The following is a 14848-nucleotide window of genomic DNA, read 5'->3' on the forward strand; positions in this document are numbered from 1 at the left end:
CTGGAGTGAAATCATGGCCGCACTGAGGCAAATAGCAAAGCTCCTACTGACTTCAGTGGAGCCAGGATTTCACCCCTTGTGTTCATTTTCTAGCACCCTCTTCCCACCCGTTACACTGCTCAACATGAGAGTGCGTTATGAACTCCACAGGGATTTGTCCAGCTGCCTTTTGTCAGAAGGAGAGTTGTGACAGACTTTTGAGCCTTTGCGGTGGGAGTCTCCTCAGAAGTTTGAATCCTTGCAAAATTTTGGGCTTCCTATAATGAAAGACTCTGGGACATTTTAGGGCATTAAATGCTCCTCTGGGCAATTCCCATGCTCTCAGATATTTGAAAAAAGGAAACTAAACTGTTGCAGCTTGAAACATGGTTATGGGATTTCCCTTTTCAGTGCTTGGAATCTAAAAATAGTGCCTTTGATGTAAGGGGTTCTGTAGAAAGGTGCTGTGCATTCCTGTTCACAAGAGAGATGGTTATCATGATGCAAGGCCATTTGAGGAGGGCAGAGAGTAAAAGGGAATATATTAAGGTTTCTTATGTTCCAGCCAGAGCTTGTGGGTCCTACAGGATGGATGGACAGAAAAATAGATACTCTGCATTCATTTGGTAGCTAAGTGTGAAACAAATATAGTGGAAATTGTATTCAGTTTTCCTAATGTCTGTTTCATCTGTCAGAATTTCTCGTTAATTTATCTGTTTAGCTAAATTAGTTCTAATTGTTCTGTTGTGTGGTTAGGCTTTATTATGCTATCAGGGAATGACCACTTGTGAAGAGATCATGATTATTATAGATTGATTTAAAGTGCTAATTGCTCACTATATAATATAACAGTAATTTGTCTCCAACTCAATTAAATGATTTTAACATTTTATTTTATAATAATCCTTGCTGTTTTTGTATTTTTAGAGTAATGGAAAAAGATCCTTTCCATGCCAATTGTTTACCTGTGCACATAGGGACACTCGTGGAGCTGAATAAAGCAAATGGTGAGAAATATTATTGACTAAATTTTTAATATGATCAGAGTCAAATATAGGTTTTTATTTTTAAAGGACACTTAGGTTATTTTCCTGCTGTCTTTAGGATAGCCTCTAAAATAAAACCAAGTTTTCCCAACAACTCTTAGACTTGAGCCAGCAGAAAAGATCTGACCCTCTGCATGCAGTTTCCACAGGATGGCCATAAAGAGGGAGGGAAAAGGGAAAAAACCCTCACAACAGGGATTTGGCAAGCTGCACAGGGAAGAGAACTCATGTAAATGGTATTCCTGTACCCTTTATCAGTCTTCTCTGTGTCTTATCCCTTGGGCTGTGCAGCCAATGAGTCAGTACTGTGAGCCAACCTGTTATTGCTTAAGTTCTGACATGTGTTCAACAGCCTAGCAAATGTAACTTTTTTATTTCAAACAATGAAAAACAAACATAGGGGGAAATTTTCAAAAGTGGCTACTTGGAACCACAAAATATGTGAGCATATCTATTGTGTATGCCATAAGTTTTCAAACTTTCATAGTGTGAACTTCATCTTAATAGAGAGTGTTTCACAAACTGGCTCCTGTCCCATTTGCAATCACATATATCTCTTTTCCGTTCAGTTAAGATGCTGTTCACAAGTACTCAACATCCCTGTGGCAACTACAATAGTGTAGCTTAGACATCTGCTTCTTGATTCCAGCTGTTTGTACAGTTATCCATGATCTTTCCAAAGAAGAGCTGGGAGGTCTTTGGAAACAGCTGGAAATGAGACTTTAAAGAATGGAATATTTGAGTTTATATACTAATTTTCAATTTGTAATATGAGAAGATTTAGTGCTACTTTAGAAAAGTGTATTGGCCAAAATATGTGTTAGTGTTTGACATGCTTTAATTTTCTTTTTTTTTTCACCCATACAGAGCTATTCTATCTTTCTCATAAATTGGTGGATTTGTACCCAAATAATCCTGTAAGTTGTTATAGGTCACTATAGTGTGTGTTCCTCCAGCTTTGCATAAGTAAAAGCAACAGAAATTGTAATTTAATAATCACTTTGAACAACTAGAATTCAGACTCAGGAAGTGATAGTGTGGAAATAGTTAATTGCTTTCTTTTTTTGTCCTGTACCAAAATTTGATTAAATTTACAATCCATTTAGAATGAAAATACTTCTTTATATAAAATATATTCAGTTTGTAGAATTTACCACTGATGGAGGTCATGAAAACAGATACTCTAGCTAGATTTTAAAAAAGATAGATCATTTTACAATTACTAACACTGCTATTTTAACTTGAGTAACTTAAAAGATAATGTCATGCTTCAGAGTATAAAATGATTATCTGCAGCAGGCAGGGAAGAATTTTCCTCCCATATTCAGAAGTACTACATAACTGACATTCCTTCATCATTTTATATTGGTGAGGGTCTTCTGCTGCTCCAAAAGATGGTGTTGCTAAGCAGTTTAAAACCCTTTGTGTAAAAAATAATTGATTTAAATCTCTTAAAACTCTATTCCCCCCATTACTGGGGAGATATGTGCAGGAAAAACATTTTCCCCACTTCACAGAATTGTTCCCAATGCTTTTTGAATAGATAACTCAAAAGGCATTGTCTTTTAAACGGTCAGACTTGGTATTAGTGATTTTTAGGCGTTTGAATAAGTTTGTTTTATAAACGTTCTGGTAGTTTGAAAATTAATATACTATGCACACAATTCACTGCTTACAACCAACTTTAACAATGCATGGAGGTACAATGTTCCACCTATGTGATGGAATCTACCGATACATGATTGAGCATGTATCTAGGGTACTGTACGTTGAAATAAATACAGCTTCAGGTATTCAGCGAATACTCTTTCAACTAAACACATAACCTGTGCAAATATAAAAACTATTTATATAAATGCAATGTTTGGAGAATGTCCCATCATCACTGGTATCAGTGAATTTAAAATACATTTATTTTGTATGTTTCTATGAATCTGACTTGCATTTGTTTGATTTGTAGGCAGACATTATTTGTTATTGGGTCAAAGTCTGATGGTGAAAGAGACAAGCTTTTAAGCTTACATAGGGCTCTTCTTCAGCTCTGAGTCAGCTCGAAAACTTGTCTTTCACCAACAGACATTGGTCCAATAACAGATATTACCTCACCAACCGTGTGTCTCTAATATCCGGGGACCAACACAGCAAACAACTTTCTTTGATTGTGTGATTGATCATAGTTTTCTCTTTTTTAGAAAACAAATCTTTAATGTTAAAAAAAAACCACTAATCTAAATTTTAGATTATCTGCTCAGAATTCAAAGTCCTTCTTTAGAGTGACAGCTGCATAATTCTACATGTGGGATTCAAACTTCCACCCAGTGCTATCGAGCTCCAGGAACCTTCTGGCTTTCTGGATGGCGCAAATGCCCCCCTTGTGGTGCTTAATATTTGAGGCTGAGTTTAGAATTTCCTGACTGGCTTTTGTGTGGCTAGTTGCAGATGTGTAAGTGTAAGATGTGCACACTTACACTTCAATCTGTGTCTGGAAAATTTTTCTTAGTTTTTAATTGGGGGGGAGGGGGTCATTTTAGATGGTTAGTCTTTTGGTAACTTCAGCCATTGGAATGCTACTCCCAGAAATAGAAACAGCTTTCTCAGGGGATGGCAGATAACAACCTGTCTCCATATTTTGTCCCTATTTCATCTATTATTATGTCTGAAGTCCTTTAGCATCCTCTTGTTGTCAGTGTAAGTGAAGCTGTCTGCCATCTGGGCAGAGTACTCTCCTATTGACAAATCGAAAGTCTTCAGCCATCCCACTCTCACGAATTTCCTCAAAGGGCTGGATAATACTTTTTCACTAGCTATACCTTTCAAAAAAATCTGTCCAAATATGGGATTTCAACTGAATGCTGACATAGTTAATGGATGCACATTTTGAACCTTTGAGAGACTGTTTTACTATGACTGTCGCTGTACATAACACTTTTAATCACAACTACTTCTGAGAGAAGAGTAAATGAGCTGAAGGCTTTGTTGGCTGTTCCTTCATTTACTATATCTCCTATATACTATAAGACAATATTGCATTTTGTGCTCCTTCATAATTCTTGTCTAAAATAATGTCTGATTTCCAGCTAAATCAGACTATTAATCTTTTGTCTTTATTTCAAAAACATTCTCATCCATGGGGAAATTAGTTTGGATGTTCTTGATGTCAGCTTTGAATTTCTGTTTGTCTAAAATCAGCGTATGGAGGAAGCCATCTGAACTTTTTGTAGCTTTGTAAATGGAATGGCATTTCTGCTCAAAACCTGTTGAAAGGGGTTAGATTATACAATGAGTAAGGCTAAGATTATGTCACAGCGGTCATGGAAGCCACAGATTCTGTGACTTGCAGACATCTCCATGACATTTTCCACTTTTGTCCCAGGGCAGTGTGGCTGAAGCTGTCAGCTGGTAGGGCCCTGCAGCTTCCAGCCGCTAGCCCTGCAGCTCCCAGCCACAGCAGGGGCCCCCCTGCAGCTCCCAGCCGCCCTGGGCAGCAGAGGGCCCCCAGAGCACAGCAGCGGTGGGTGCTGGACCCCCCACCTTCCCATTTTGTCCCAGTTGTTTTTAGTAAAAGTCGGGCAGGCCATGGGCTTCCCTGAAGTTTTGTTATGGCCTGTGACCTGCCTGTGACTTACTAAAAATAACCGTGACAAAATCTTAACCTTCGCAATGAGACATGTTATGGTGGGGTGACAGTACTTAAAAGTCTTAGGGCTCACTCTCCTGGGGCTAAGCTAGATGACCGGATTCCATAACAGAAAACTGCAATGCTGCTATTTGCAATTATGTTCGTATCTATGCAGCACTACTCTCTTTGACTTGGAGCATAGATCTGATGCTTGCTTTGGAAGAACTACTATGCAGTCCTTGTTTAATTATTATTTCTCAACCAACATTAATGGGGAAATAGTATTGCTAGCTAGATTTCCTCCAATGAGAGTATGCAAAGGAAACTTTGAGGACGGAAGAAAGGGTACTTACTTGTAATTAGTTCTTCAAAAATGTTGATTCTGCATATTCATACTACTTGCTCACCTATCTCCTCTTCCTTGGAATTCTGCTTTCTTAATAATTTGGGGTTTTAGCGGAAGGAACTGAGACAGTAATTGGGACTTCTCTGACTTCTTATAACCTCTGCTTTGAATGTTCAAGGATGCGTTCCCAGCAACCATTGCTTTTCTAGACGATTCCTGAGGCTTGGTGCCAGGGTATATCCCATAACTGAAAACATGAGATGGCACACTTACACTAGTGGTCTTTATGAACATGTTGAATTATAACCTTGAGTTATTACCAAGCCTGGTTCTTGCAGTGACCGTAACTGCCACCACATTTCACGCATCCGAAAAGGTGCTCTTTCTATTATGTTCAGTTACAGTGTTGATAGAATTGTTACAATTTGCACATTGCATAACACAATTCTGTTGTTGCAACTGAATTGAGGGTTCATTGAACCTGTTAAAATACCAGTGGATATGTTATGGTTTCATTGTTATATACTGCTAACCTTTAGGTAAGACAGTTAGGATATATACTTGATGTGCACATGCAAGGGCCATTTTTCCAAGTAACTCAGCTGAGATGTTCAAGCATTAAAAAAAAAAAATTAAATTAAAATAAAATGAATTCATGTAATACACTAAGTACATACAAAATTCCTCCTCTTTCTCCCTTCTTTTTTCAAACACTAAGGGATGGTCTACATTGAAAAGTTACATTGACATAGCTACGTTTCTCAAGGGTGTGACGAATCCATACCCTGGAGAGTCGTAGTTAAACCAACCTAATCCCTGGTGTAGACAGTGCTAGGCTGACGGAAGAATTCTTCTGTTGGCCTACCTACTGCCTCTGGGGGAGGTAGATTATATACAGCAATGGGAGAACCCCTCCCATCACTATATAGCGGCAATGTCTACACTACAAACTTTGGTTGATGCAAGTTACACCGGCATAAAGCTGCTACGTTAAGTGTATCATGTGTGCTTGTGCATACTTGGCTCCTTGTATCGGCACTGAATGAACTCACCAGGAGTGCTGATGTCAATGCGCAGCACAGTGCACCATGGGTAGGTATCCCAGTATGCAACCACCCTCCAGCGCACTGTATTTTGGGAAGTTTTGGCGGCGCACGATGTGCAGAAATGAGTTGCACAGGGTGACTGGGAGCAAGGGGTCAACTTACCAGTGTGTAACTGTCTCCATCCCATAATATCATCCATATCTGATAATTTTTCCATCTTTTTTTAAAAATCCCATGAACCCGTGTGGCCTTTCTCCTGTCAGAGGATGGCAGACAGAAAACATGGAACCTGCACAGCTCTCTGCATTATTGTTATAAGCATTCCAAGCACAGGACCACATGATCCTCCAGTATTTCCAGAGCCATAAAAGCAACAGAATCTGCAGGGAACATGAGAATTTCTTGGAGGACAAATAACTGTGGGACATAGTGAGAACCAATTCAAGGTTGTTGATGGCATTCCCAGAGCAGCTGCTGCTGCTGGAACACTGCTTCTGGCCCAAGAAATAAGCACTGACTGGTGGGATCAAATTGTTATGCAGGCTTGGGATGATGAGCAGTGGCTGCATAACTTTCGAATGCACAAAGCCACATTCCTGAGTTCACCCCAGCCCTTCAGCACTGGGACGCAGGATGAGAGCTGCACTGACAGTGGAGAAGCGAGTGGTGATTGCACTGTGGAAATTACAGTGCTGGATTGCTACCGGTCAGTGAAAAAACATTTTGGAGTTGGAAAATCCACTGCCTGGCCTGTTCTCATGCGCGTGTGCAGGCCCATTAATCATTTCCTACTACACAGGATTTGTGGCTGTCAGCAATGTGCAGGACATAGTGGATGGATTTGCATCAGTGCAGTTCCTAAACTGCAGTGGCTCAATAGATGGCACACACAATCCTATTTTGGCACCAGACCATCTTGCCACAGTGTATATCAACAAAAAGAGCTATTTTTCTATGGTTATGCAAGCATTGTTGCATCACTGGGGATGCTTCACTGACATCAGTCTTGTCTGCTCAGGGAAGGTGCATATTGCTCACATCTTTTAAGAACACAAGACTGTTCAGAAACTTACAAGCAGGGACTTTCTTTCCCGACCAGCAGATTACCTTTGGTGATATTGAACTGTCAATAGTGATCCTGGGGGGAACTAGAACACCCCTTGCTCCCTTGGCTCATGAAGCTATACACTGTCCACCTTGACAGCATCAAGGGAAGATTCAGCTACCAGCTCAGCAAGGGAAGAATAACAGTTGAATGTGCTTTTGGTAGATTGAGGGGACACTGTTGCTGTTTACTCACAAGATGGGATCTCAGTGGAAAAAAAAAACTTCCAATGGTTATAGCTGCCTGCTCTGCCATGCATAGTATGTGTGAAACAGAGGGGGAGAAGTTGCTGCTGGGTTAGAGGATGGAGTTAGAGCTGCTATCTGCTGAGATTGAACAGCCAAGCACAAGGGCTATTAGAAGAGCTCAGCACAGAGCTTTATGGCTCAGGGAGGCTTTTAAAGAGCGCTTCAACATTGAGCCACAGTAATATGTTGTGGTGTACTGTGCTCTACCTGGCCTTGCTATTTTGAGGCCTGTTAGGAATTGTGTGGTGCTTGCTGTATATCTATTAATATAGCGCTGTCAATGTACCTATTAATTTTGCAGTGCTTGTTGTACATTTATTATTATTATGAGACTGTTTGTCATTGATCCTAATGGTTGTCACACTGTACTGTAACAGGCGACTAGGTGCTTTCAGAATTGCTAAGCACTCTGCAGCATATGTTGTGAATTAATAAAGATAAATTATTTTCCAAATAATAGACTTTTATTCAGTAAGAAAACCAGTGCAAAATAAAATTGATGCAATTTAAAATCCAATTCATTAAAAATGCAATAAATTAATGAACAAAACTTAACAAGGGATTGCTTATGTGTGTGAAGCTGTGGTTGTCCTTAATGTCTCCCCGGGGTAGAGCAGTAGGAGGAGGGATGCAGCCTCTGATACTATGTGGAATGTTGAGGGGGTGTGAAGGGTTGTGCTGTAATGGAGTTCTCCATGGATTACTAAGTGAGGCAAGAGTCTGCAGCATCTGTGTTTGGTGCCAGAGAAATCCCATTATGTCCTGGTGTATCTCCCTCTCCTTTTCCTTCTGGGACTCCTAGGCCCTTCTCCTGTCCACTCTCCCCTTCTCCAGGCTGTCTGCAATATTCACCTTCCAGGCCCTTTTGCTAAGAGTCTGATAAAGCACTGGCTTGCAGTACCTCACTGAACATGGTATCCAGAGTCCTCTTCGTTCTCCTCCTTATCTGGCTCAGGTGTTCTGTGGTTGTGGAGGAGGAATCCTTCAAGGTCGCAGTGGCAGCAGCTGTAGATAAAACACACGGATATAGTCACAACAGAAAGTGAAAGTTATGATTCAGAACTCCTTTCCCCTGCTCCCCTAAAGTTTTAAACAAGATATGCTTATTGACACTTCTGCTTTGGAGTGCTTGTGCGTGGTGCCACTCACAGCATCAGTCCTGGTGAGTATAGCCTGCCAGGGGTGAGGGAAATAAGGAGGGAATTGCTCTGTTGCATTCAACTGAATATAGGGCAATGGTACTGAATACTGGTACCATTTTCCACAGGCAGTGGTGGTTTTAGCTTACTCTTGAGGGAAACAAAAGCACAGGGAGCACAGCTGCTGCTGGTGTCCCGAAGCTGCCCAGGCACGTATGCTGCTAGCCTGCATGCTGCAGTGGTGCTATTGAATGGTGCTTTCCCATGCCACTGACTAGTGGCTTATTAATAAGGAGAAGAAACTCCTCTTAGGAGAAGTATAATAGCTCTTCCCACAATCTCTTCTTCCCACAGGCCCAGAAGATCTAATATCTCCTGTCTGCTCCAAGCTGGAGTGTATCTGGAGCATGAAGCCAGCATGGTTAGCTTGGCAGTTGCACACAACAGCGAGGAGCTGTTAAATGTGCTTGCCAAGCTGGACAATCAGGAAAAGACATTACAAAAAATTGCAGGGCTTTAAAGGGGAGGCGGGCCTTATAGTCTTTGTGACCCCTGGGCAGTGGAATTCACAATTGAGACCAGAGTGGTCAGTATCTGGCATTGAGGGACAGCTGCTGGAAGACTGTTAGGGTCAACATAAATATTGCAGTATCTGCACTCTCACTGCATCGACCTGAGTACATGGCTCAGTGCTACTTGGGGAGGTGGTGTTACTGTGTTGCTGTAACAGGGCACTTGTGTAGGTAGGAGGCAAATTTAAGCATAGATACATGCACAACTGGGTCAGCGCAAGGTGGCTTATGTCAAACTAACTTTGTAGTGTAGACCAAGCCTAAGCATCTACACTGAAGTGTTACAGCTAAATGTAGTCATAGCCTAAGAGGGTATTCAAAGACATCAGTGGCAAATGACTGTTGGTGTTAGTTAAGTGCTTAATACTCATTGAAAGTAATTTGCAATTGGTTCCTTTGAGTACCACCCTTTAAATCTTTAAAAAAGAAAAGGAGTACTAACCAATTGGTTAGTCTCTAAGGTGCCACAAGTACTCCTTTTCTTTTTGCGAATACAGACTAACACAGCTGTTACTCTGAAATCTTTAAATCTTTGACCAAGTTATAATAGTTGGGAGAAAAATAGAATACATTCAGGATTTTTTTTCCCTCCTTTCCATTTTTTCTAAGGGCTAGTCTGCACATGAAGTTTTCCTTTTAACTCCATGTGTGGGCCCTCTTATTCTATGTATAAACATTATGTCTTAACTAATTTTGAGCCCTATTTTAGGTGAGGCTTTAAATGGATGAGTTACAAATAGTGTTTATAGTGGAAACAGGTCTAGCTGTGCTAGTAGATGCTGCTATAATAATTTGAAACTCTGAGAGTGATGACTTCAAGCAAAATATAGTAACTTCTCTAAATGCTACCTATTTCCTGTCCTGTATCATTATTTGTAGATGTATTATTTTCGTCATCTGCTGTACTCTTAGTATTGTTCTTTTGACGTTGATGTTTAGGTCTCATGGTTTGCGGTAGGATGCTATTATCTCATGGTCGGTCACAAAAATGAACATGCCAGAAGATATCTCAGGTAAAAGCTTAACTTCATATCTAATAATATTAGATTTATTATTGTGTTGTTTATGACTTGTTAGGTCAGTATTATTCAGGATTTAATTTTCAAATAAAGAATAGTTAACTATAAAAGTATTACACAAGAGCTGTTCATTATAAATAAATGTAACTACAGAAACCCAGTAATCCTGGCTGCTGTACGTTCCCTGTGTTTACCCTTTCTTTGCTATGGCAATCCTTTGATACTGCAATCAATCAAAAATGTTTTGTTACAAACTGGCCTCATATGGGGGATATAGTCACCCTGCCATTCGAAGTGAACCCAGTCGCTGGGTCCCATGTGCTTCCAACTGATTCTAATTCTAGAGATGCTCTGGAACTGTAGAGCATACTTTCAAGCTTAGACATCTTGTCTGATGCCCTTCCTTGGGTTGTGGGATACTGTCATCCACGCAGACTCCCTCAGAGTTCCACCTGGGCTGTGAGCATTCTGGGCTTCTAATTTAACCCCTTTGGAAACACAGTGGCAAGAAAACAAGGAACACAGACTTAGCAAAGGTGTTTCTTAACCACAGTGAATTTATTCTTAAAGCTCTTGAGTGTTACAGATTTTTTTAAATAACAAAAGTCCTGAGATGCACCTTCCCCATCTCTGATGTCATCTCTTCTGTGAGTCTGAAATTTGTCAGTGTTTCAGGCTGGATAGAGTCCCTCCAGCCCCCTCTCTCCTTCATGTCTGTCTTGTGGTGATGGTTGGCTCCCTTCACAGAGTCTCTGCTCTTAAATAGGGCCTCAGTTTCTGGAGCTTCTCAATTTCAGCACATGGCACAGACACTCCAGTCGTGCTTGCCCCCTTCTTGTGGGCTCTTGTGTATGGACACTATTGTTCCTTGGTTATAGGTCAGTATTTGGCAGATGATCAAAGTTGTTGACCCTAAATTGCAGTTTTGATGGCTTTTTGGTGACAGTCCTTCAAAGAGGGGTCAAACACTTTCTTTCCCAGGCAGGGCAGCTGTCTGGAATGTAGAACAATAGGCTTGCCATAGGCAAGCCCAGACTTTTGCAGTCACATAAGCAATATTTCCACCCACAGACTATGTCTACACTTACAAGCTTACAGAGGCACAGCTCTCCCGTCGACATAATAAAACCAGCTTAATGAGTGGCGGTTGCTATGTCTGTGGGAGAGTGTCTCCCGCCGACATAGTGCTGGCGCACATGAGCGCTTATACCAACAAAACTTATGTTACTCAAGTGTGGTTTCAGATCCCTGAGCGACAGAAGTTTTGCCAATATAAGTGCTAGTGTAGACATGGCCTAAGTACAACATAGAAACTTCATAATTTGACATTACCATTTTCCACTTTCACATGTTTAACATTGTTTACACTGCATGAATAGAGATGGATTTTCTAATGTAATTGTTTTTCTGTTTGCTTTTTGTTGGTGTCTCTAAGATTTATGTGTAGATATAAAAACCATATACCTCTTCTGCATGCATTCATTCTGTTAAATTTAGTTTACCTTTGGTGTTTCACTATGCACGCTTAACACTATCTAAATAATATAGTTTAGAAATTTGCTAAAATCAGTTTAGAAAATGAGAATAATACATTCTATTAAAGTGTCAAATAATGTGTGTCAAAAGGTAAGCTTTCACCAGTATGATAATTGTTTAGAGACAAACTTCTTTATTAAACACTCATTAGTTTACTGCAAATTTATTAAATATATACATGAGTACACAGACTATTTATACTTGAACAGGCTTACTGTTTAAGTGTTCCAATAAAATGAATATATTGAATTTCAGATGTAATTATAATGTGTTGGTCTGATTTCTTGTGTGTGTGTGTGTGTTAGCAAAGCCACTACACTTGAGAGAACCTACGGACCAGCTTGGATAGCATATGGACATTCATTTGCAGTTGAGAGTGAGCATGACCAAGCAATGGCTGCTTACTTCACAGCAGCACAGCTGATGAAAGGGTATGTCAAAAGTAGACAATGCCATTTTATATAGAATGAAATTCTGAAAGGCTTAAAAAACTATCGACTTATGAATATTCATTTATTAACCTACATTACTTTTTTCATTAATAAAAATATACTTAAGACAATAACTCAAATGGAAACTTCAGTACCAGGCAAACTAGTTGAAACTATAGTAAAGAACAGAATTATCAGACACATAGATGAATATGATTTGTTGGGGAAGAGCTGACATGGCTTTTGTAAAGGGAAATCATGCCTCATCAATCTACTATAATTCTTTGAGGGAGTCAATAAGCATGTGGACACGGGTGATCCAGTAAATACAGTGTACTTAGATTTTCAGAAAGCCTTTGACAAGGTTCCTCACCAAAGGCGCTTAAGCAAAGTAAGCTGTCATAGGATAAGATGGAAGGTCCTATCATGGATCAGTAACTGGTCAAAAGCTAGGTAACAAAGAGTGTGAATAAATGGTTCGTTTTCAGAATGGAGAGAGGTAAATAGTGGTGTCCCCCAGGTGTTTGTATTGGGACCAGTACTGTTCAACATATTCATAAATGATCTGGAAAAAGTGGTAAACAGTGAGGTGACAAAATTTGAGGATGATACAAAACTACTCAAGATAGTTATGTCCAAAGCAGACTGTGAAGAGTTACAAAGGCATCTTGCAAAACTGGGTGACTGGGCAACAAAATGGCAGATGAAATTCAGTGCTAATAAATGCAAAGTAATGCACACTGGAAAACATAATCCCAACTATAAATATAAAATGGTGGGTCTAAATTAACTGCTACTACTCAAGAAAGAGATTTTGGAATCCTTGTGGATAATTCTCTGAAAACATCCATTCAATGTGCAGCAGCAGTGAAAACAGCTAACAGAATATTGGGAATCATTAAGAAAGGGATCGATAATAAGACAGAAAATATAATATTGCCTCTCTGTAAATCCATGGTACACCCACATCTTGAATACTGCGTGCAGATGTGGTCTCCCCATCTCAAAAAAGATAATGAAATTGGAAAAGGTTCAGAAAGGGGCAACAAAAATGATTAGGGGTATGGAACGGCTTCCATATGAGGAGAGATTAATAAAACTGGGACTTTTCAGTTTAGAAAAGAGATGACTAAGGGGGTGGGATATGATAGAGGTCTATAAAATCATGACTGGTGTGGAGAAAGCAAATAAGGAAGTGTTTTATACACCTCATAACGCAAGAATTAGGGGTCACCAAATGAAATTAATAGGCAGCAGGATTAAAACAAAAGGAAGTATGCACAGTCAACCTGTGGAACTTCTTTCCATAGGATGTGGTGAAGGCCAAGGCTATATAAGAGGGATAAAAAAAGAAGTAGATAAATTCATAGAGGATAGGGTCAATCAATGGCTATTAGCCAGGATGGGCAGGGATGGTGTCCTTAGCCTCTGTTTGTCAAAAGCTGGGAATGGACTGCAGGGGATGGATCGCTTGATGATTACCTGTTCTGTTCATTCTCTCTGGGGCACCTGGCATTGGCCACTGACATAAAAGACAGGATCCTGGGCTAGATGGACATTTGGTTTGACCCAGTATGGCCATTCTTATGTTGAAAACAGGGAGGAAAAAGATTATAAGTAGTGTTCCATAATCCTTCTGCTTGTTGAATACATCATTAGTATTAGATTATTGCTTACAGTTTAAAAGTTTAGATAGCGTTACTACGTAGTGTGTCATTAAAGTCCAGTTATCTTCATTTTCAGTTTATAGGTGACGAAGCAAACCTGGATTAAACTCAGAATTAACTTGGGGATAGGAAAGGGAAATACATATTTCTAGACTAAAATACTAGTAAACATTAGAATTAACTTCTTACCACTAAATATTTTCCCTCAAGGTACTCTTCAGATTAGTACTTCATTTGGAATCTATTTAATGTAGTGTTATATAATACATATTCTTCCTTGAGTTACTGCCTATGTGGATCCCATTTAGTGTCCATGTATCCCAGCATAGGTGTTTGGAACATTTTCACTAGCAGTGTCCAGTAGGGGTGGTCCATGCATCCTGTATGCCTCCCCCCTGCACCCTCACAGGGCATAAACGGCACAGGAACCCCAATCGCCTTAGGCAGTGAGTTGTAACAACATAAGTGTCCCTCTGAAGTAATCTTGTTCCTTAGCATTTAGTCTGATAGTTGGTAGTTAGTTTATTTATAGGTAGTAGGTTAGTGCACTTATTACTGTTTCAGTTAGCTTGTTTGCAGTAGGTATGGGGAAAAAAGCAATTTATGGCAGAGCCCAAATCTGTGGGCTTCAAGTCAGGTCCCTCTGTAGGGGGGTTGTTCCTGTGACTGACACCTACAACAGGTGCTTTTACTGTCTGGTTGAGCAACATATTGTTGCTAAGTGTGTGATTTGCAAGTCCTTCAAGAAGCACACACAAAAGGAGAGACACTTCAGCTTTTTCTCATGGAAAGGTCCATGAGAGCTATGTCTGACTCAAAGCATGAAACTTGATACAAAGGCTTCTGTTTCAAAACTTACCTCACCAATGCTCCTGTCACCAGAAATGTGACAGCTAATTCAGAAGCATTTAAAAATATGAGATTCAGAAAGGTCAATCAGAGGAGGCAGAGACCCCCATTGTTAGAGGATTGAATGACTCTAAAGGACTGGTCTACACCTAAAATGTAAGTCGATCTAGCTATGGTTGCCTAGTGCTGTGAAAAATTTCATGCTCTGAACACCATAGTTATGTTGTCCTAACCGCTGGTATAGAC

General features: G+C 40.0%; 1 protein-coding gene across 2 annotated transcripts in view; it reads left to right on the plus strand.

Annotated features, from left to right (window-relative positions):
• Positions 1-14848, plus strand: part of CDC16 (cell division cycle 16) — a 65518-nt gene that overhangs the window by 18090 nt on the left and 32580 nt on the right. For both annotated transcript variants that reach the window (XM_084627997.1, XM_084627998.1), the window contains exons 9-12: positions 907-986; positions 1893-1942; positions 10040-10113; positions 11961-12086. In XM_084627997.1, coding sequence (XP_084484123.1) covers positions 907-986; positions 1893-1942; positions 10040-10113; positions 11961-12086 — 330 coding nt within the window. The remainder of the gene's footprint in view (positions 1-906; positions 987-1892; positions 1943-10039; positions 10114-11960; positions 12087-14848) is intronic.

Source organism: Lepidochelys olivacea, assembly GCF_965140295.1.
Source record: "Lepidochelys olivacea isolate rLepOli2 genome assembly, chromosome: 1".
Classification (NCBI taxonomy): domain Eukaryota; kingdom Metazoa; phylum Chordata; order Testudines; family Cheloniidae; genus Lepidochelys; species Lepidochelys olivacea.